This window comes from Drosophila pseudoobscura, chromosome 4 (assembly GCF_009870125.1).
Source record: "Drosophila pseudoobscura strain MV-25-SWS-2005 chromosome 4, UCI_Dpse_MV25, whole genome shotgun sequence".
Classification (NCBI taxonomy): Eukaryota; Metazoa; Arthropoda; class Insecta; order Diptera; family Drosophilidae; genus Drosophila; species Drosophila pseudoobscura.
In genome coordinates, this window is record NC_046681.1 from 8,884,464 (window position 1) to 8,908,063 (window position 23,600).

Genomic DNA, 23,600 nt, shown 5'->3' on the forward strand with positions numbered 1-23,600 from the left:
CTCCCACATCGTTGACTCGGGGCAAAGCCAGACCAAATTGCTGGTGAGCCTCAGCCCCCGCCTCGTGCACACCGCACACACCGTACACACCGTACACATCGTTAGGTTGCAGCTTAAAAGCGGAATGCAACATTTATGGTTAAGCTTCCAAAATGGCTGCCCACACATGCAACAAGAGAGGGGGCGAGGAAGAGAGCGAGACAGAGCCAGAGACTGAGGGAAAAGTGGCTGGCAACTTGGCGCGTTGATTGCTGCGGCCAGAGATTGTTGCACACTTCCGGAGCGCCTCCACAGAGATTGACCATGAGATTTGATGGATGGATGGATGGATGGATGGATGGGTGGGGATGCCGAGTCCTGAGAATCAGATAAATAATCTACGACTCTCGACCATTTCAGAACCAATTAGCTGAAGTGGGGACAGAGCATGGACAACAAAACACTTGAGTGTGGGAAAGCAACGCTAAAGTTTGCCTTCGTTTTGGGATTATAGGAAAATTCAGAGAGATTCAAAATATAATCCATTTTCATTTGAATTATCTGTTCAGCAAGTACTCACCTGAGGCTCCCTCTTTTGATTTTGGTCTTGGCTGAGGCCTGGCTATTGTTTATTGTTTTTCACTTTTTATCCACTTCAATGAGCTTCGGCTCTGGATCCTGGATCCGTAATCGTGCGTGTGTGTGTGTGTGTGTGTGTGTCCAAGTCAAGGATACAATACCGATGGAAGAACAGTCGATTCCAACTGAACTGTAGATAATCCCCTGACAACAGCAGTTAACGGGCAACGATTACTTGGCAACAAGTCAATTACGAGACTCAACTCGAGTCGACTCGATTCCGAATATCTCTGCCTCCCAGCGAGGCAGCACGAAAGCACGACAGCCTGGTTACACCGATAAGAGACTCCTGCTAACCAGCTTGGACTTGGGCACAATAAATTCCTCGACTGGTCTAGCTCCTGCTCTAGCTGCTGCTGCTGCTCCTGCTCCTGCTCCTCCTCCCGACGTGGAATCCCCTTTAATGCGCTAACTAATTGAGCGGGGTCATGCGGGTAGTAATGGCTGAAAACGAAAAAAGAAAACGAAGAGGGTTAAGACCTGTGTGGAGTTGCGGTTGCCAGTCCTATCGCCAAGTGGCAATCGCTTGTAATCTGCCGCTCACTAAGACTTCCCAGAGTGTATTGCCACTATTGGAAGGGTCTATTCGTCGAGCGAAGGAGTACAATCCAGGAGTGACTGAGATGGTTGAGGGACAAGCAGGGGTTTCGCCCCTAGAACAGCATAAATGATTGGAAAGGAGGTTGTCCAGGGAAACCTGGAGAAGAAAAGCTCCACTCCCTTTGTTAGGGTAATAATCTATTCGTCCTAGTTTCCTCTTTAAATGGCTCTGCCGTAGCACAAATTACTTTTGGCGAAATTTTTACAACATTTTTATTGCCTGTCGAATGGGTGGGAGGACCAGGACGAGGGGGACCAGTCTGAGAGGTCAAGATTTGGCTGGCTTTGCGATTTCAGTTATGCGGTTTCAAAATTCAATTAAAACCCAACATCACAGTTCTCTTGTCCACTTCAGGGCCTCCTCTCTTGCCCCCTTGCTTTCTGGCCATCTTCGTCGCTACGTCTCTGCTGTTGGCTGCTGAAGCCACTAAGATAAGGCTGGAAACGTGGCCAAAAAATGGGGTTGAAGCGAGTGAATGGCCAAAAGGAAGTTGGTCTTACGCTGCTGACGATGCCTTATCTAAACCCATGCCAAAGTGCTAGAAAACTTTCGATTGAATTCGGATGGATAACTATTTACTTTGTGCAATTTTTGTGGCAATATATTTCCGAAAAAGTTTTACATGAATGCTATTTTTTTTGGAGTAGGGAAACTTTAAGATACATAAATGAAGTGGGCTAAATTTTCAAAGTATTTTCATTTCCAAATTGAATTTGCGTCAGTTCTAACGGCACTGAATATTCCTACCTTCAACAATCTCAGATTGTGGATTATTCTTTGTGGGAATGCCCTGAACAATTTATTTTGGCGATCACAAGTCCTTTCAAGCACCCAAATACATTGAAAAATGCGGTATACCGCTCGTTATGATAAGTGTATTTAAAATGTTTTGGCTGTTTGTTTTTTTGTGCATCACGTGCTGCAAATTTGGCTGGAAAATGTTCGGCTACGAATCATTCAGGCGGCAACAAACAAACAGACAGAAAAACAATGCGGCAAATGCTGAACCACGGCCCATGCACTTGTCTATGTGCGACAGAGAGGGGAGAGAGAGAGAGAGACAGGGGTCAAAAGAGAGTGAACGAGATGGGTAGATAGGGGCACACAGAGGAGTGGAACTCACTCGCTTGGCTGCATTTGCATATTTTGTTGCGAATTGTTGCCTGCTAATAGGAAAATGCGACACAGGGTATCCCATCCCCCCTCCCCCCTCCCCCCTCTCCCCTCTTGCCTGACAAAGGCCAGAAAGAAGAAAAGAGATGGCAGAATGTGTGTGCGTGTCGGCACGTGTTTGTTTTGCATGTCTAATGCGCTTTGAACTCCATTGCTGCTGCTCCTGCTCTTGCTCCTGATCCTGCTGGTGATGCTGCTACTGCAAGGAGGAAATATGTATGTCAAATGCTTAATCAGCCGCAAACTCTCACACACCCAAACACACACGCACACATAGCACAGCAGACAGCTACCAAACAAAGCAAACGAGCAAAAGCGAGCGATGCATAAATATTTCAATAGCATACTTTTCGGCTACGTGCTCCAGCCCTCGCCTCGCCTCAGCACCAACTCCAATCTCTGTGTGTGTGTGTGTGTGCTGTGTGTATGTGCTTTGGACACTCTGCTGCATGCATTTTATTCAAGCTAAATAATTGAAACACTTTTGCCCCAGCAGGAGTCGTCGTCTCCCCCCACCCCAAAATCCTGAGGCCTCCTGTCCGTGCAGGCAGCAGGCAGCAGCATCAAGTTTTTGGATCGGATTTTGCACTTGATCGAGTCCATAAAGTGCAAGTAGCAGGAAACATATTCGATTTGTTTGAAGTTAGGAGTATATTTGCTGGAACAAGGATGGAGTTGAAAGGCATGCCACAGAACTAGAGGGTGTCTGGAGATACAACAGATACGAGTAGTAGAGGAAGTGCACGGCATTTAGCATCCACTGCAGTGGAGTACTCGTAATATGAAGTAAAGTTCCAAGGCACCAAGAGCACCAAGAAGGTTTTTAATATAATTATTGCATTGGGTTTTCGATTAGTCTGATGGTGATAGAAAAATATGTACTTAAAAAAACACTCGTAGAATGATATGAAATGAAATTCCTAATTATCAATTCTGACTAGAACAAAAATACACCCTTCTGGCTATCGAATGTAGGATGTTTGTTGATATAAGTATACTATTTGTTGGAGGGTGGATTGAATTGGTTGTAGAATAAGTAATCCAACGATGAGCAGGGAAGATAAAGTCGGAGTGTGATCTATATATGCATATGTATAACCATAGCCTACAAGCCAAGCGATACGAAAGGCGTGTGGAGACCGCTCTCCCTGCGCTCTCATCGAGTGATAACAGCGAGCGTTTACAGCCTGTAAACATGTTAAAATGTTTACAGCTCTGACAGAGCTACCGCCTTCACCAGATACTACAATACTTCTTTGCATTACAGTACTTACTATGAGTAACAAATGTGAGCCCCAAAGATATAACATACCACCTACACAGGCATTACAATCATAATCTACACATATTTTATTTTTAAATATCTATTTAATGCCTTAATAAAATCTATGTATGGTTGTGTATCAGGAGTTGAAAGGAAAGTAAGATTTCTCCTCATCGTAAATAAATAAATAAATACTACAGTGACAACTGCTTTGTATTTCTGTGCTGTCAGCCATCTGTTGAACTTCGGTATTCAATTTTCTTTCATTTCATTTTCCCCAAATTTAATTACCCCTACTTCTGTTTTATTTTGAGCTCAGCATCCGCTGAATAAAGTTTCTTAAATCCATGGCAGAACTCTGGAGAAATCTTAAAGAAGATTTCCCCTTGATTCGATTACTTAAACATTTCTCTACTCCCTCCCGCCACCAGCCTCCCGCCTCCGCCTACGCGTTGAAATCTATGAAATCTATTGCCAAGACAAACAATTAAAACGCTTTGCCAGCATGACAGGATAGAGAGAGCGAGAGAGAGATAGAGAGAGAGGGGTACAGAAAGCGGAGGGAATACACTCTATTAAAAATAGCGACCATGGAAAATGTGGGAAAAATGTTCTTTTTCTGGTGTTCGCTGGAAACGAAACGCGTGGCGGAGACAAAGTTTTGCGACTCAAAGTATTTGGAAACTCATTTTGCTTAGCGGCGACTGTTGTTGTTCGCTGATGGTTCGAGTATACCCTCAGCGAAACGGTACTCCAACTTTGCAAAGGAGTTTGCAAAGGAGAAATAAATAGGTTCGTAGACAAACCTACTATAGATGAATATAAAGAAGACTCCATCTTCCATCTGGCTGTGGGTTTTTTTCAGCTGCTTAACATCTGAAGTAAATCTGGGAGTAATTTTGGAAATGCGATTCTGTCTGTTATGTGTCTGTTATAGTGGGGAAGCCATGAGAGCAACAGTAACAGACTCTGTAAAGTCACAGAGAGTAAGCGACTGGTCTGTAGAGTTAACAGGGAAGTAACAGCGAGAGAGATAGCGGCCGTCTACTCTACAAAGAGAGGAGAGAATGATCAGCGATCGATGCTAATTTTTCGGCCGGCATTTTAGCATATTTCAGGCTAGCATTTAAGTAAAATTAAGTAAAAAGAATTTATTTTTTTATAATCTGTTGCCAATTGTAAGAAAGAAACTTTACTTTATGTTAAATTATATTTTATCTATATTATGAATGATTTCTATCTGGCAGAGTATTTCAAAATTCAGTCCAAATCTCGCTCTTCTTTCCTTTTTCTGTTCCTGTTGCCTTGGCTTTGGCTTTGGATGGCTTTTGGTGTAATTTCGTTGTCATTAAGTTGGCATTATAACAAAATGCCTTTTCAATCACTTTTGACTAAATGCACTGACTACCGAGGAATGGCAGCTCCATTCCATTCCATTCCATGCCATGCCATTCTCTGGCTCTTCCTGTGTCGCTCTAGCCCGCTCAAGGACGCGCCTCACCAAGTTTCGGCAATTTTTCGACAGGGATAAGTAAGCACAACAATGCCAGGGACCAGAAACAGAAAAGGATCCCAAGCCAGGAGCAGAAACCGGGCCCGGGCCCGGAGCAGGACGGGGACCACGACCAGGAAGAGGACGAGGACGAGGTTGAGGACGCGAAGCAACCGCAAAGTTAAAAAAAGAAACATGAATCCTGCCCTGCTTCAGCTTCAGCTCCAGCTCCTGTGCTTGGGAAATGGGGGGGGAGGGGTGAGGAGGTCGCAACGCAGTAAATTTCAAGCGTTTCATCAATGTCACTGCAAAGGGACTCTGCTCGTCCTGCCCACGCATATCCTTTTGTATTTAAAATGTTTGCCTGCCCTCGCCAAAAGTTTCTTTTTCGTCTCCACTCGCAACAATTTCATTATCTCGTGCAGAAGAGGGGCCTGGCAGGGCATGTACAGTAGGGTCTGGGCGGGAGGCGCCTCCAAGCTGTGAGTGATAGGGCAGTTGTTGTGCGACAGGCGACACGCCGCAGCAAGTGGCAAAGGACTCGCTGCTCGACTCCGAGTTTGCGAGCAAATTTTTATGGCAAAAACTTTTTCATGGCATACATTACCGCGCTGATTCATGTGCGTATTTCTGTGAGTGCTGGTATGCGTGTGTGTGTCTGCACTGAGAGAATAAAATAGGGTTGAAAATGAAGAGTGCACCCTACTCTCTTGACCCTACTACTTTTGGCACTTTCAGTATCTGCACTCTAGGCAATTTCTACAACGAAGAGGTATCCTTAAATACATACGAGCAGGTTCAAGAACAACTTTTATAGAATTAGACACCTAAGGCCTCCGCCCGTATATTTTTTTTCTCAAAGTAGAACCCCCTCAAGGCAGTAGTCATTACCATACAGGAGCCTATAAGAGCTGTCTAATAATTCAATTAAAAGCTACTTCCATTTTATAGAGATCAGCAAGAGATCATAGAGTAAGCAGCTAAAAATGCATAGATCAACTTATAGTTCCAGAGATATACTATGGAGATTTTTTCTACAAAAAAATATTGTGCATTCAAGGGACGTAAAACTATAATCCCGCCTCGACATTCTAGATCTTTGCTTCGGACCTAACTCCTTTTCCAGATTTATTCTGTTCTACAATATTTTAATTTATAGCTACATTCAGATTATAGATATAAAAACGAAATCGATGAAGAAGAATAAGAGCCTAAAAATTATATTCCAAATCTATCCACTTGGGAGATCTTTTCCAAGTAAAATATTCAGCCCAGATTGGGACGAGGTTTTAAAAAGGACTTACAGTCTAGGAACTTCTTTACCATTCGATTTGTAATTCTGCTGCCATATTTCGATTCAATATTTAAGGATTGCCAAACTCATGATAATAGAATTATTAAAAATACTAGCCGGATTCAATTTGTTGGATCTTTGGTTGATTTAAACAACCATTTCAGGTACGAGTATAATTATTCTGCTATCTTGGGTGTCGTTTATTCTTTCAGTGTCTGTATATTTGTCTCTTTGCGAATGGGTGGTCGTGGAGTTGGGCGTGGCAGCTGCAGCGATAATGCGGCGTTAATACGGCCAGCAGTTGGAGGCGGGCCCCAGTCTCAGCCTCAGCCTCAGAACAGCTTCAGATTCAGATTCAGTTCGAGGGAGGTTCATCTCCGGATACAGCAGCCGAAGAAGAAAAGCATCCTGCGGCGCATTTGCATAGGCCTAATTTAAATTCCCTTAAACAGAAGCTGGATATGTCTCTGTCCGTGTGTTGTGTCTGTGTGTGTACAGGCCAAAAAAGGACAATGATCAGCGGTCCCTTTTTCCCACCGAAAATTTAGACGAAACGCCAAAATCGAAAAAGCGAAAAGAGAAACAAACCAAGAAACGTGGAAAATCAGGGGGAAAACCAGAAAGAAGCGGAGAGCAGAGCAGAGCAGAAAAAGGTTTCCCGCTTAAGTTTGCCAAATAACTGCAGGCAAAGAACTCCGAAGAGCTCGCCGCCGAGGATACCCCCGACAGAAAAGGACCTTTAAGCAGCGACATAACAAAATCAAAAGGATTTTGCGTATAAGTTGCAAATTAAGTTGCCCTCGTTCTTGTGGCACCAGTCCCGGAACCCAGAACCATTCGCAGCACCAGTCCCAGCCCCAGTCCCAGTCGCAGCCCCAGTCCCAGCACCAGCCCCAGTCCTATCCCAGTCCCAGTCCCATTCCTGTTCTCATTTCCATGCCGCTTGTTCGTATGCTTGTTCCTCCTTTTCTTTTTGTATCCTCCACCCTCGGCTCTTTCCCGGTGCTCCCGACTTCATCATCTTATGTGCTTATGATATCCTTTTGGCCCTGCGGCCAAGAACAACAATAACAAGCAAGGGCAACATGTCCTTTGCCGGCACACGCTTCCTCTTTGGGGTAAAACTTGTCAACGATTGCGGTACGGCATGGGATGGGCTCGAAGGGACGCAAAGGGTGCGAAGGGCGAGACCTTAAATTAACAGATATAACAGCTTTCTGGGGTGAAGCGTAGTCCATGAGGATCTGTGTAACTTGCACATGTCTAAGTGTTTAAGGATAGCATCACCATTACCTATCCCCCCGAATAAAACTTTTACTTTAAAAGATAGATAGACAGATAAATGTGTAACTAGATATTCAGATATGAAATAATAGAATAATAGCAAACAACTTTTTCTCTAGTTTTGTCCGTACAAAATAACCAAACAAATTATTAAGTTTGGATTTAAAATCTTTATATTTCCCAGCCGGTAAGCCTAAGCTACAAAGCTTTTAACACTGATTGACAGCTGCACTCACTGGTTTTTCTGATTGACAAAGTTCTTCAAAACTAGGTGTAGCATGCAAAAACTATATGGAAAAATGATGGCTTACCTATGAAAAAAACCGTTTTTGCCTGGTGCATTGAGTAATTTTTTGTAATTGAAAAAGTAAGCATGTTCTTATCTGTATTTACTTTGGTATATATTCAGTGATTGCCATATCGAAAGCCATTGATTGAATTGCATAGATTAGCCATGGCGAAAATCTGTTCGCTATCAAAAAAAAATGTATTAACGATAAGATAAAACAAAATATATTTAACCTTACCTTTTCATACGCCTGCCGATAGTATTGGGTTGAGTCTGTCACTCCCTGGAAAAAACAATAATATACGATAAATAAATAAAAGTACTAAAAAATAAATCACCAATTAAATTAATGTAAACAAAAGCAAAAATATCAAAACTGAAGCGAATCCTTTGACTCTTAAAATGTATCTAGTATGAAATCCCCCCCCCCCCCCCCCCCCCCTCATTTAAAACCATATCCACAATCCTCACCCATTGGCAACTCTTAATCTCACTTTGAAATATAGGATTCTCTGGTAATACTACCGTTTAGGGATCCGGTTATTAAACTAACATTCTTATTTATGGTATTTTGTGGATGCTCAATTTTTCCATTTGAATATTTTGTATTTACTTTGTAAGACGCCTAGAAAAGCCGCTTACAGTCCCCAGGGAAAAGTGTCTGGGGACCCAGTGTAAAACGAGTACAAAAAAAGAGAAAGAATTCGGCAGGAGCTTATCTAACAAACCCAATATTGTTCGGCCGTTAGCCCCTCTCTGTGCTCCGACCAAAAAATCCTTTAATTGAGTGCACACTTAGGCCAAGAGCAGACAGAGGAAGACACAAGGAGAGGCAGGGAGCCAGAGAGGAAAATATATACACTCACACACACACATATGCAGATGGAGAGGCAGAGGCAGAGGCACTGCCGCCTCAGGGGGTCTCTGGCTGACGGCTGCCTTTCTGTCTGCCATTTTATGCGCTTTTAGCACCATTATCCTTTTACGATTATCGCCGCTAAAGCGAATTGACTGTTTGACGTTCAATTGAAATTTTGCATTAAAGCTCAATGGCTTAACCCCTTCAAATTATGCAATAAGACCCACTCCCACGCCCACTCCAGCTCCCCCCCCTAACCCCATCTCACATTCCATTCCACTACCACGGCCACCCATCCACCACAAACTCTGACTCTGACTCTGGCACTGGCTCTGGCTCTGCCATTGCGAACGGCATCACCAAACGCAATCCCAAGGCTGAGCCCAAGCAGCTTTCAGCTCGAAATGGCTGCTGGGACGGGACGGAGTAGAATGATGAGCAAGTGGAGACCAGGATGATGCTCCTCTTCGTTCTGAGCTTGGCTGGTGCACTAAGAAAAAAATCAGGTTTTAGCTGAAAGAATTCTGATCTTAAATAGAGCCGCACGAAAGCTCTCTCGGTATTTCGTGTATTAAAAGATCATGGCAATAGATCTGTGAATACTGGGTACAACTTTAGTCTCATTTCTAGTTAAATTCTTCAAGAAAAAACTTTAATTTAAGATCTAATTCCAGCATTAACTAGATCTTAGATCTACAAGTTCTGAATCGTTCTGAATAGAATCACATCATTTTTAATTAAATATGAGGATCTGTTCTTCCTTTAAAACTTGACTTTAAGTTCCGCTCAGTGTGCTGACGAACGATATGGAACGAAAGGGAACGAAGAGTAACGAAAAGAGAGCCAAAAAGAGAACTGAGAGAGGTACAGGAGCGCACATCGAATGGCAGCCAATTAGCGCGCATTGCTCATACGCCACGTTTGTCATGGCAGCCAGACGCCCACACTCACACTGTCTCCTCTACAACACACGTACACACACATACACATATGCCTGACTTTGCCCACCCACTGGTGCTGCTCCCAGCCAAACCCCCCCGCCCCCCACCATTCCCCGCCATCTCCGCCATAGCGGAAACGGAAGTTGTAAGGGGATTTTCAATTTGCAATTGAACTGATTCTGATTTTTTGGCTTGCTTCTTTTTCTCGGCGCTCATTTTATGGCTGACTTGGTCTGCTGTAGTGGTGTAGAGATGGGTTCTAGATGGCAGATGGGGATGATGATGGCAAAGGATATGGAATGGTATGCGATGGTATGGGGTGGTACGGGATGGGTGGTGGAGTGCGGAAATGTAATCATCGCAATCCACAGAAGCCCAACCGTGCCCACACACAGACAGAGGGATCCAGGGACTTATACATATAAACTTACATTTAATTTCCACTAATTGAATCGAAATCGATCTCTCTCACTCTCACTCTCTCTCTCCCCTATGCTGGATGCTGGTGCAAAAAGCTTTCCACTGGGCCTTGACGTTTGCTCTTCGGATTGCGGGGGGGAGGGAGAACATTTTGGTTTTGGGGCGTGGCCACGTTTGAGCGCATTTAATAAACTTTTCCTATAAATCAAGGAATTTTTTATTACTTCCTTTTTTGGGGGGAGGCGGAGGCGGGGGATCACCCTCAATCTGCCCCTAGAAAACGGATTAACTGCTCAGGAAAATTCAGGGAAAACTGCAAAAGCGGCAGACGAAAAGGGAAACGAAAATTGCACCGTTAACTGCTCTAATGGGTAAAACGCGTCAATGGGTAAATGACTTTTGACCCCCCACAAAAACCGGAAGATTATCGTCAGTAGTCGATGGCAAGGATAATTATCGTGAGTATAATCCAAGTGGTTATGGGATAAAAATTCCTGAAATATGTGCGTAAGTCTTGATAAGTCTTTGTAAGTGAGGAATTAATGATTATATTATTTAATTTTAAAAGAATCTTGAGCAAAAAACCAACAAACTCGCTTTATAACATCTATGAAATGCAATTTATGGATGCACAATTTCCACCAACAATTTTGAAAAGTCACCAAACCAGATACGTTAACGACACCCTCCTTCGCATCAGCCATCTTTTATGCATAGAACTTGGTGATATTTTCTTGTAGATGGGTGATGGTCTTTTGAATGCTCTCGTGCAGAATGTCCATCTCCTCCTCGATGGCTTGCTGGCCCATCTTCGGATTGAGAAACTTCATCGTGGACAGATCGTACATGATCTGGGCGCCGTGCTCTCTGATCAGGTTCCACGTGACCCGAGCCTCTTCTTGGGCCGTGCTGACGACAGCCTCGACGGCGGCGTCGTAGAAGGCCATCATATTGCGGAGCATCCCGACGGTCTTGTAGAAGGGACAGAAGGCGTCGTAGTCGCTGTAGGAGTTCTGCTGCAGGAAGTCATCCTTCAGCATCTTGGCCACCTCCAGGACGATCTTGTCGGTCTCGTTCAGCGAGGACTTGCCCACCAGCTGCACGATCTCCGCCAGATCGTCTTCCTCCTGCAGAATCTGTTTGGCCGAGGACCGCAGCTTGACGAATTCGGGATTGTTCTCCTCGTAGTATGCGTCCAGGGCGCGGATGTACTTCGAGTACGACTGCAGCCAGTTGACGGAGGGGAAGTGCTTGCGCTGGGCCAGCTTCTTGTCCAGTCCCCAGAACACCTGCACGATGCTCAGAGTGGCAGAGGTCACGGGATCGGAGAAGTCACCACCAGGAGGCGACACAGCCCCGACAATGGACACAGAGCCTTCGCGATCGGGGCTACCCAGACACTGTACGCGACCGGCACGCTCATAGAAGGAGGCCAGACGGGCACCCAAGTAGGCTGGATAGCCCGCATCGGCGGGCATCTCCGCCAGACGTCCGGAGATCTCACGCAGCGCCTCGGCCCAACGGGAGGTGGAGTCAGCCATCATGGACGCGTGGTAGCCCATGTCCCGAAAGTACTCGGAGATGGTGATGCCCGTGTAGATGGAGGCCTCACGGGCAGCCACGGGCATGTTGGAAGTGTTGGCCACCAGCGCGGTGCGCTTCATGATGGTCTCCATGCTGCCGTTGATCTCGATCTCGAGCTGGGGAAAGTCGCGCAGCACCTCAGACATCTCATTGCCGCGCTCGCCGCAACCTACGTACACGATGACATCAGAGTTGGAGTACTTGGACAGAGCCTATGGGAATGATAGGAAGAAACTACATGAGGCAAGGTCTTTTGATGACTGAGAAGGAGAATGAAGCTCACCTGGGAGATGACAGTCTTGCCACAGCCAAAGGCACCGGGAATGGCGGTGGTACCGCCTTGGACACAGGGAAAGAAAGCGTCTAGAACACGCTGTCCTGTCAGAAGGGGACTGTTGCTAGGCAACTTCTCGACTGTGGGCCGACTGCGTCGCACTGGCCACACCTGGAGCATGGTATGCTTGGTGACGACGTCCTCGAACTCCGTCTCGATGACCACGTCTTCCACGCAGTAGTTGCCCTCGCTGGCCAGCCACTTGATGCGGCCCTGGGTGCGAGGCGGCAGCATCAGGCGGTGCTCCATCATACAATTCTCGTGCACCGTCCCATAGATGTCGCCGCCGGTGATCAGGTCGTCGATCTTTAGCTTCTCCGGGCTAAAAGAGTAAGAGATGTTGCGGGGCAGACATGGGATATCAATGCCCTTGGGCACGTAGATCGATTCGGTGATCTCGTGGATGGTGCGCAGCGGGCGCTGAATGCCGTCGAAGATGCTGCCCATAATGCCAGGGCCTAGCTCCACGGACAGGGGTTTTCCCGTCTGGTAGACAGGATCCCCGACACTCACGCCGGACGTATCCTCGTACACCTGAATGGTGGCCATGTCTCCCTCCAGACGAATGATCTCGCCCACCAGATTGTTGTGGCCTACGCGAACCAGTTCGTACATGGCGGCGCCGGCCATATCCTCGGCATTGACCACTGGACCGGAGACGCCAAAGATGCGCCCTACGTGCTCCTCCTCCTTCACCTCGTCCGGTGGGGTGGGGGAGTCATAAACCACCTTCTTCTCAAATACAGATTCGGTTGGGTGTACATCGACATTGCCCTTGGCCGAATCGTCAGAATCTGTACTATCGGCTATCGTTAAGCTCCGCTTGCGCTCTTGCTTAGAATCATCCTCTTTATAGTCCTCAGATTCCTTCTGGGTCTGCGCAGACCCATCCTGAACACTATACTCGAAGGAGGTGTTCGTGCTTGTTTCCTTTTGGGCTGATTTTGCAGCTGTGCTGCAGGAGCACGGCTTCTGTTTGACGTCGTGATGGCAATGACACAGCCGCAGTGCAGGTTTCTTATCTTTGTCCATGGTGGCGATTGAATGGGATCCAAGTTGATCAGGTCAATTTTTACTATGAGAAGGGATAATTTTGTTATTTATCGAGCTGAAATTATTGCTACAGGTCTGCTATGAAAAAGGCAGATATTTCATTGATAGAAAATTTTAAAATAATGGAGAAGAGAGTGTTGTAGAAGGATAGATAAAGCCGAATTGTGATAAAGTAGGCGCCGACTCACCAGACCAATGAAATCGGGCAATAAGCTCCAATGTTTCCCAGCCTGCAGGTGCCTACAGCCATGTCGTAGAAAAACGCGCTATACGAATTGTCACATCAGGTTCCGTGAAAGATATTACATTAGGACAAGTAGATCTGATGCATTGTTTCGTTCAGTAATATCAGACAGCTTTAAAGAAGTTTCTTTGATCAATTTTCTTGAATATAAATAAACAAAGAGTTTCGAAGTCTATACGAGATTAAGAGAGAGAGTGGAGGAGAGGTGCTTGCAATTACATTAAATGTATTTGTTGTTTGCACTTTATTCGTACATTTAATATTTCATACTTTAAATATTTACATAAATTTAACAAACAAACAAACAAACAGGGGAGAAAACATGACTTTTTCACAAATAAACAAGAATTTCCATTCATTAAACAATAATACTATTTATGCATGCATTTGTATATGTCTTTTGTGTGGGTGTGCGGTGCGTGTGGGGCTCGGGGTCGGGTCCGCGTACTACCTCGGTACTACATGTTTGTGCGTGTCTTTTATTCAGTGTTGTAGTGTTGTAAATGGAAGTACATAGAAGGACGTTCGTTAGTGGTTGGCGTTACAGTTGACGTGTCCCTGTGTGCCCCCCTGGCGGGTTGCATTTCTGGATGATGATGTATCAACCGCAGGCCGGAATGTTTTGCATCTCTCGCAGGCATCGAAAAGTAGTGGAATTTCGTTGATGGATTTTCGTTTGTTTTTCTTTCTTTGTTTCGGAAACTTTTGAATGCAGCATGGAATTGTTGGTCTTCTTCTTTTTCTTCACAATTTTTTTTCAGTAGGCTTTTTTGTTGTTTTTCTTTTGACGGAACTGTACGCACGGTACGTTTTTTGACTGCTTTCATTTTAAAAGTTAACTATATAACAAATATAAGATTAGATTGTAAAAGTAAGGCCAACACGCTCTAGTCCTCCAGATTTCTGAAGGCCTGCTGCAGGTCCTCGTGCAGCTGCTCAAAGTCAGCCTTGATCTTGGCCTCACCATCCTTGACGGGGTCCTGAGTAAAAGGTAGAGAGATCAGTTAGTAATCTCTTCATTCATAAGCGTCGATTAGGCTTCACTCACCTTGAACTTCATGGAAGACAGCTGGTACATGATGTTGCCCATTGCCTCGCGAATAACGTTCCAGGTGATCTTGTTCTCGGACTGGGCTGTCGACTCAACAGAGTGGCGGGCCAGGTCGTAGAAGTCGATGATGTTCTTCAGCATACCGACGGTCTTGTAGAAGGGGCAGAAGCGATCGTACGACGAGTAGGAGTTCTGCTGCAGGAAATCGTCCTTCAGCAGCTTGGCCACCTCCAAGGTGATCTTGTCGGTCTCGGCCAGCGAGGCCTTGCCGACCAGCTGCACGATTTCGGACAGATCCTCCTCTTCCTGCAGGATCTCCTTGACCTTGGTACGCAGGGGCACAAACTCCTGGAAGTTCTTGTCATAGAAGTCATCGAGGGCACGCATGTACTTCGAGTAGGAGATGAGCCAGTTGATGGAGGGGAAATGCTTGCGCTGGGCCAGCTTCTTGTCCAGACCCCAGAACACCTGCACGATACCCAGAGTGGCGGATGTCACGGGATCGGAGAAGTCACCACCAGGAGGCGACACAGCACCGACAATGGAGACGGAACCCTCGCGCTCGGGGTTACCCAAGCACTTGATGCGACCGGCACGCTCGTAGAAGGAGGCCAGACGGGCGCCCAGGTAGGCTGGGTAGCCGGAATCGGCAGGCATCTCAGCCAGACGACCCGAAATCTCACGCAAGGCCTCGGCCCAACGGGAGGTGGAGTCAGCCATCATGGACACGTTGTAGCCCATGTCACGGAAGTATTCCGAGAGGGTGATACCGGTGTAGATGGAGGCCTCACGGGCAGCCACAGGCATGTTGGAGGTGTTGGCCACCAGGGCGGTACGCTTCATAATGGACTCGGTAACGCCATCGATCTCCACGGACAGCTCGGGGAAGTCACGCAGTACCTCAGACATCTCGTTACCACGCTCGCCGCAACCGACATACACGATGACATCAGAGTTGGAGTACTTGGACAGAGCCTACGGGAATGATAGGAACAAAACTACATGAGGCCAGGTCTTTTGGTGACTGAGATATGAGAATGAAGCTCACCTGGGAGATGACAGTCTTGCCGCAACCGAAGGCACCGGGAATGGCGGTGGTACCGCCCTGGACACAGGGGAAGAGCGAGTCGAGGACACGCTGTCCGGTCAGCAGGGGATGGTTGGCGGGCAGCTTCTCGGTGACGGGACGTGGCTGACGCACGGGCCACACCTGCAACATGGTGTGCTTGGTGATCTCGCCATCGAACTCTGTCTCGAGGACGACTTCATCGACCTTGTAGTTTCCAGAGGGGGCAATGTAGCGGACTGTGCCCTTGGCGCGTGGGTTGACAATCATCTTGTGCTTGACCAGAGTGTTCTCATGGACCAGACCGAACAGATCACCTCCAGTGATGTGGGAGCCGACCTTCACGTTCAAGGGGTTGAACTCCCAGGCGGTGGTGCGCGACAAGGCGGGCACATTCACACCCTTGGGGATGTAGATGGAGTTGGTCAGCTCGTTGATGTCCTTCAGCGGACGCTGGATACCGTCGAAAATGCTGCCCATGATACCGGGGCCCAGCTCAACGGACAGGGGCTTGCCTGTGCGCAGGACGGGATCGCCGACAGTCACGCCAGAGGTCTCCTCGTACACCTGAATGGTGGCCATGTCGCCCTCCAGACGGATGATCTCGCCCACCAGCTCGTAGTAGCCGACGCGCACCAGCTCGTACATAGCAGAGCCGGACATGGCCTCGGCGGTGACCACTGAGAATTGGAGGTTAGGGGGTTAGATATCGGCTGGAAGGGGATATGTCTGGTTACTTACCAGGACCCGAGACAGCGAAGACACGTCCATATTTGGACTCACGCTCCTCATCATCGAAACATTTCAGATTGGACATTTTGCTTGATTTTGTTTCTACAACTGAAAACAAGAGAACTGCATTGTAGCGCTGAACGAAAGATAAAACTGAAAATTTCTTATCACTAATTGGTGGCTGGCTGGCTGGCTGGCTGGCCCTTTTGTCAGCTGACAAATCGAGGTGGGAGGGAAGGGGACGTGTAACCCGACACTATCAATATCTTTTAATCCAAAATACACACTTTTTGCTGCCTATTTTCTGGTAATATTTTAAGTATTTCTTAATCAGCAACTTGACGACAAGTGTATTTCAGTTATTTTCGATTTTTACTCGTAACTCCCTCACACAAAAAATTATGTTCGAGCAGAGCTTTCGTTTCACGTGACAAAGCTTTGGCCAAGTTCGAAAAGTAATACCCTCTCTCAGAGTCGGCTCTCCAACTGTGAAACCTCTCGACTGCGGAAAGAAAAACACACGCTAATTAAAAATCAAACTGCAAATTGGTTTTTCTATACTATTTTCATTTTTCGTATGAATTTATATGCGGGCTGCGTTTATCTGGAGAGCGGGAGCGCAAGAGAACCCGAGAGCACAACTCTCTGACAACTCTCTCGCGCTCTTCGGATCTCTCTCTCTCTCTCCATTCGAGTTCGAATATTTGACAATTGGCTTTGACGTTGATCACAAGACTACTGTCATTGGCGTCAGCTGACAAATGGAAAAAGTAAGTCGATAAAAAAAAAACGCAGACTGTGGATCGTACAGCTGTAATGTCAAAGCCACCATATTGAATTTTTGATCGCATTCAACCTCTCCGCTCCTATGTTTAAGTAAACTCCCACCCCATTCTATGTGTGGGGCAGGCTAATGTGGATCACAAGACCCGAAGTGCGACAGAGAGGGGCAGAGCCAGAGCCAGTGGCTGAGCACGCGCGAGGGGAGGGTCAGCTGACAAGGCAAAATAATTTTCCACGCGCAAAATTTTCTGATAGTTTTAGACCGCACTTTTCTTTTGCCGCTTTTCCACTTGTTTTTGCACTTCGTTTTCGGCTTCTTTTCGCTGCACTTATTATCTAACACACATGCAGAATATCTGCAGTTTTTTCTGTTTGCTTTCGGCTCTGCTTCGTCACTTTTTTAGTTGGGATTTTTCAAGGCAAAATGCCATCTTTCTTTGCAGCAGGCAGGCGCGCTTTCAATGTATCATAAGAAAACTCTCATTTAGTTTATAATTTATGCCTTGCCTTGTTTCTGTTTCTGTTTTTTATTTTCTTCAAAAGGTGTGGAGGTGGAGGGGGCTTACTTTACTGTGTCTTCGCATTCACCTTGCGAACGAGTGTGTATGCTCCGTGCGTGTTGGGTGTTGGATGGACTGTGGAGGTTGGAGCTGTGGATCGGTGTTCGGCAGCTCTATTCTCACGCAAATATGAGCTTTCTCGCTCTTCTCTTCACACTCAAGAGCCCAGTTCGAATACGAAACCGACTGCGCAACGTCAACGCTCGAACTTCGAAAAGTTTAGATTCGTGACGACGATCGCGCGCATGACGACGTTATACAAGGTGGTTCGAAAAGAGAGCGCCAGCTGTGCTTTCTAAGCGAAAGCTTGTGAGTGCGAGTTGTGAGCAGTGCTGCCAGAATTTCAATACAAGCTAGATTCGAACAAAATATGCCGTAAATGGCTAAAACCGAAAATTGATAAGCTTAAAGTTTGGCTAAGTCTAAATACATCCCAAAAATAACACATTTTGTTATATTTTCTTTATGGTTTGAACAGCGCGTTGAGCGAATACACCACCTTGTATAATATCACCATGATCACGAGCTTGCCAGCTGTGCTTTCGAAGCAAAAGCTTGTGAGTGCGAGTTTGTGAGCGTAGCGCTGCGAGAGAGCGTGAGCGGGAGAGAGAGTCGGAGCTTGCTCAAACTAGCTTGAAGAAGTTCGTGGGTTGATCTTAAAGTTTATGGCAACTGTGGTGTATGTACATATATGCAGGAATCGTAGTAATAATGATAAGAAAAAGAAAAGATGCTATCTTACTACAGGTAAATATTTAAAGGAAAATTTGAAGACCATTGTTATTGTTTTTAGGAGGGTGAGTTGGATATGCGGATGAAGTAACCCAACGAGTGCAACTGATTTGGTTGGGTTTCATTGCGTAAGGTATCGCAATTTCCTTGATTTTACTTTATCGAATACTATCCGAATAGTTCCATTCCAGGTAGGCTTTAAGTCCGCTGTACTTTTACGTTTCAATACTTGTACTTAATTTGGAAGTAGTCAATAAATATAGAATAACGGGTAAAAACAGAATGCCTCGGCAGAGCTTCGTTGACGACGTGTGTCAGTACAACTATACCAAAGAGCGCCTTTGGGAGCGCAGCTACCTTTTGGTAAACCTTTGAAATACACACACCTGGTGCACTTATCTATATACATATGGACATCCCTAGGTAAAATGTGCGGAACTGCACTTGGAGGAGGAGTACCGCTTGTACCAGGCACGACTATGGAATAGTTTTCTTGGAGTGTTCCTCCTTCTGCACACTCTCATAACTATCGCCCACTGCGCATTGCTGCTGTTCGCTTGCGAGGTAAGTCAAGCAGGGATTGTTAGCTAAAGTATAGGGTTACGGCTAAAGGTGCCACCATCCTTATCCAGCATCCCCACATAGTTTATATTGATGTGGCTTTATACATAGTTTCGGCATTCATTATTCTAACTGTCTTGAGCGTCAATTTCTGTGAGAACCTTGCTATGCGACACTCGTGGATTACTTATACAAGCGCCGTAGTGTCCTCTTTCGCATTGGTGTCTGCTGGTGAGTTAATTGATATTCAACCTTCTACTTTTACAATAAAAAAGACATGTTTCCATCCTGCAGACATCTTTCAGGGCACATATCATTACTACAAGCACGATTGGGCGCTGGATACATTCTACGACACTTATATTATCTATATGATATACATGTTCATGCCGATACCCATTATGTCGGGTGCTCTGCTGCTAGGGGTCACAGTGTCCGTCGTGTACATCTCCTACTTTTGGGTCTATGTTGCCGAAGAGTACTACTCCGACGAAGACTACGGCAGGTTTAGTGTGGATATATTCCACCACGTGTGCTTCAACCTTCTGGGTATGTTCTTTCGCGTAATGAATGACATTGTAGTGCGGTCGTCCTTCCTGGACCGCCATCAGTACATAATGGAGAAGATCTGGCTGCGCAATGCGCGTCGTCAGGAAAAGTTAGTTCTGCATAGCATCATCCCGCCGCAGATAGCGAAACCCATTCAAGACGATATACAAAATAGACTTGCCAGAAAAGTACGCGGACTTGCCGCGAGTCGCTCACCGGGCGTCATGGAGCATGTCATGGCCATTCAGATCCATCCCGAGGTCAGTATCTTGTATGCGGATGTGGTCAACTATACGAAAATGACGACAACCCTGAATGTGGAAAAGTTGGTGAGGTTGTTGCACGACCTCTACGGAAGGTTCGATATGGCCGCCACCCAATTTGAGGTTCAGCGAATCAAGTTCTTGGGCGACTGCTACTACTGTGTGGCCGGTCTAATGCGCCCGAGTCCCGACCACGCCAAGAATTGTGTAGGTCTGGGTCTGTCCATGATCTCCCATATTCAGGAAGTTCGGTAGGTTATGGTTATTGATCGAGACCTTTGTATTTAAACATCTTGCAGGAGGGAACACGACGTGGACATCAATATGCGCATTGGAGTCCATTCGGGAAGTGTGATTGCAGGAGTCATTGGCGAAGCTAAGCTACAGTACGATATATGGGGTGTGTTGGAGCATTCCATAAAGATTATCGATTGACAAGATTCTTCCTTTGTGCAGGTACCGACGTGACAATTGCCAATCACTTAGAATCCACCGGGTCGCCGGGATTTGTCCATGTTAGTGCCAGTACTTTGAACGAATTAGAACCCAGCGAATATACGATAATTCCTGGCACCGACGCAGCTTTGGAGGATCCCGTTCTAAGCAAACACAATATCAGCACGTTTCTAATTTCTACTGAGCCTTCTCCACATTCCACCAAACGAACCACACAGAGGTTCGAGTCACTATCTCACATGGATATACCTGCTAGACCCGATTTGTACAGAACTAAAGATCATGTGATAAACGAAGAGTTGCGTCACGAGTTTCGAAAGATGCCAGTCAGTAGTTTCAAGTGAGTGTCAACTCTCTCGGACAAAGCACAATTCAACCATTAAGCAGATTTCGCACACCCCAGACAAATCTTCTCCTGGAGAAGACGAAACCAGTCTATCGACCTTCTGTCGACCGCGGTCACCAAATTCTGCCTGGTCTATCGGGATTCCAACCTAGAGTGCAAGTACTTGCACTCGCCGGACCTAATGTTCAAGTACAGCATGTTGCTTTCTTGGAGCATTGGATGTAGCCTGGCCTACATTCAGCTGATGTCTCTAGGCGAGGGCGTACTACTTGAGGCCATACTGTTGGATGTTGTTGTATTAACTTTTCTGACCGTCTTGCTTGTCATATCTTGGTACAAAAAATTTTGCTGGCTTAGATATGGCAATAATGAGAATAATCGGCAGAGATTCGGCAAACTTAGCTGCTGGATATTTCGGACCAGTGAGAAGATCCAAGCGAGCCTCAGCCTCCGCATTTGCATCTACCTCTTTATCATGTGTGCTTACAATTCTGTGATCTGCATCATAATGGTAAGTGTCGATTGAGGCACTAACCATTGACCCTAAAGAAGTGCTATTTTCTAGATGGGATGTGATCACGAGGAGTTCGAAGTGATGTACATCGATAGTAAACTTTATCACTATGACGATATAAATATATGTTTTAATCCCTGGGTTATCACCAATGTAGTGGCCCTTATCATTGGAATGAGCTTTACGTTCACTAGTATTCCGTTCGTCTTGAAGATAGTTGTCTGTTTATTGATGACGATTTCCTATCTGATCGTTATATTTTTCCATTTGCAGTTCATTTTCCATCACAGTTGGACCACTAATCCTTTTTTTGCCCCAGAATATGCACATTGTATGCTCATTATTATCACATTTGTTACTTTGTATTTGAAAGAGCGTCACGCGGAGTTCACAAACAAAGTTAACTTCAAGTGAGTAACTCTTTATAATTTTGTATAATTACTAGAAGACGCGCCAAACCTTTTTCTGCCATTTAAATGATTAATATTTATATAATATTTTCTAAGAGCAGTTTATAGCCAGCTTAAAAATAAGGTATAAATATATAATAATAGTAATAGACTGGTATAATTTTCGCAATCTGGGAATAAACCATTTGACTTATGTTTGAAAATAAGAACATTTTTTGTCTTTAGCACCAATTAGCACTTTCGGATGAGCGGTATATATAATATTTTGCTCTCACTCGAATATTGTATCTAATTTTGCTCGGTGTACTTTGTTGGTGTTGTCTGCCTTTTTCTCTGAGAGTGTACCAGCGCGCTTGCACCGCTCCAACTAGTTTTTTTGACTTAGATCATCTCATGCCTGTTGTGATTGAGATTTATGCAAATTACGACATGCTCACATGCACATTTTCGTTATATTGTTGGATTCGTTCCTCTGTTGTTTAAGCTATCCTATTTCACAAGCATCCTATTTAAGCAAACCAACAAAATAGAAACACCGTGACACGAGATTTATATATACATATAATTTATAATATAATATAATATAATATATATAATATAAGTTATTTAAATTAATTTAGTTGGCGCATGGATTTGAGAAGAAAGCAGCGTGATGCCCATAGTACTAACTACTCGATAATAATTCTCCTGAATAACATACTTCCTGCTCATGTTGGTATGTTTTTGGTTCAGTTTTATAAGCAAAATCATCGGACACGCCTCTCTTCCCCAGTCAACGTCTACCTTACATCTCTCGCCAAGCATGAGCTTTACTACGAGGAGTATAAAATAGTTTCCGTTATGTTTGCTACTTTAAAGAATTTCGAATTGAGCCTTAGAAGCTTGCGCCTACTGAACGAGATCATCACGGAATTCGATAGATTGGTAAGCCATACTATATTTACTATTCGTATTTATTTGTAATTATGTCTTCTCGTTATAGTTGCATCACTACAAAGATAATTACACGGTTGAGAAGATCAAAATTGTTGGCTGCACTTACATGGCAGCATGTGGATTGGATGTGAACTTTGCCGGTCGCATCAGCAAAGATTTGGAAAATCGGGTGACCTATCGAGACTCTCTAATGGAAGAAGGTTAGTCGTAATCAACGTGCAATCGGATAATGTATATTGAAAAATGTGTCTAAAATCTTTTTAGTGGAACAGGCACAGATTGTTCGTAGAGCCTCTTCAAAAATAGCAGAAGAAAATACGGAAGTTCTTCACGAAGAGGTCGTCTTTGTGATGACCACGTTTGCCCTGGACCTAATGCGAACTCTTTGGATGCTCAACAAAGTCTATGAAACGGTGTCCTATGACAAGTCCGTCATCAGCCCAGACATGTCCATCGGAATCTCCAGTGGTGAGGTGATGGCTGGAATCGTTGGCGCCTCTCACCCACATTATGACATCTGGGGACACCCCGTTAATATGGCGTCCCGTATGGACTCCACAGGAATGATCGGACATATCCAAGTGACCAAGGAAACCGCTATCCTATTGGGTGAATTTGGCATTATGTGCAACTTTCGCGGCCAGACCTATGTTAAAGGCACTGGAAATATTCCCACATACTTTGTTGCCATTGATGATGATTACGAGTTTATCGCGACAGGGGACAAGCGAACGCCAAAGCGTTCAAATCGAGAAAGAGATGTATCGATGTCTGACAACGAATCGATTTATAATCCTTTTTGGCATGATGACGATGATGAAATCGATGATAATTAAATATTAAATATGAATTATTTTAATATCTATTATTGCGTTACTATTAAAAGACGCATTTAGCGCCATTGATTCGTAAAAGAGGGCATAAGTATTTAATATATATAAAATAAATTTCAGCTTACATACAAAAACGGCTCTCCCTGGGGGAACAGCCAACCGTTACTCATACTAAGCTGCCGCCCTGACCAATATTGATTCCTACAATTATACGCTTTTGTTGTGAGCTGCATATTCTCGTAATAAAATTAATAATAATATTCATCAGAAATAAATCCTATTTCCCATTAATTTGAGCATACATATATTTTTACACAATCCTATGTATACAAGTATATGGGTGTATTAGGAGCCACAG

At 45.1% G+C, this 23,600-nt stretch overlaps 3 protein-coding genes across 10 annotated transcripts; 1 reads left to right on the forward strand and 2 right to left on the reverse strand.

The window, feature by feature from the left end:
• Positions 1-10,803: 10,803 nt before the first annotated feature.
• LOC4816428 (V-type proton ATPase catalytic subunit A-like) lies at positions 10,804-13,323 on the reverse strand. The gene is made up of 2 exons (XM_001355864.3): positions 12,103-13,323; positions 10,804-12,031 (listed from the first exon to the last, which is right to left on the reverse strand). The coding sequence occupies exons 1-2, from the start codon at positions 13,183-13,185 to the stop codon at positions 10,943-10,945; spliced, it is 2,172 nt and encodes a 723-aa protein (XP_001355900.2). The 5' UTR covers positions 13,186-13,323; the 3' UTR covers positions 10,804-10,942.
• Positions 13,324-13,913: 590 nt separating this feature from the next.
• Vha68-2 (Vacuolar H[+] ATPase 68 kDa subunit 2) lies at positions 13,914-17,798 on the reverse strand. The gene is made up of 5 exons (XM_002132979.3): positions 17,649-17,798; positions 16,309-16,407; positions 15,550-16,247; positions 14,499-15,476; positions 13,914-14,430 (listed from the first exon to the last, which is right to left on the reverse strand). Exons 2-5 carry the CDS (start codon positions 16,382-16,384, stop codon positions 14,338-14,340), a joined length of 1,845 nt encoding a protein of 614 aa, XP_002133015.1. The 5' UTR covers positions 16,385-16,407; positions 17,649-17,798; the 3' UTR covers positions 13,914-14,337.
• A 100-nt stretch (positions 17,799-17,898) lies between these two features.
• LOC6902469 (adenylyl cyclase X E-like) lies at positions 17,899-23,335 on the forward strand. Of its 8 annotated transcripts, none has more exons than XM_033379563.1 (12): positions 17,899-18,389; positions 18,798-18,938; positions 19,007-19,166; positions 19,230-19,998; positions 20,047-20,147; positions 20,204-20,543; positions 20,607-21,060; positions 21,115-21,473; positions 22,094-22,188; positions 22,246-22,397; positions 22,456-22,609; positions 22,674-23,335. In XM_033379563.1, the coding sequence occupies exons 1-12, from the start codon at positions 18,324-18,326 to the stop codon at positions 23,243-23,245; spliced, it is 3,363 nt and encodes a 1,120-aa protein (XP_033235454.1). In that variant the 5' UTR covers positions 17,899-18,323; the 3' UTR covers positions 23,246-23,335. The 8 variants fall into 8 exon arrangements, with proteins under 8 accessions (XP_033235454.1, XP_033235458.1, XP_033235460.1 ...); XM_033379561.1 differs by lacking the exon at positions 17,899-18,389 and adding an exon at positions 18,596-18,737 and having other exon boundaries at positions 22,674-23,334; XM_033379564.1 differs by lacking the exon at positions 17,899-18,389 and adding an exon at positions 18,596-18,737 and having other exon boundaries at positions 21,337-21,473; positions 22,674-23,334.
• Positions 23,336-23,600: the final 265 nt, after the last annotated feature.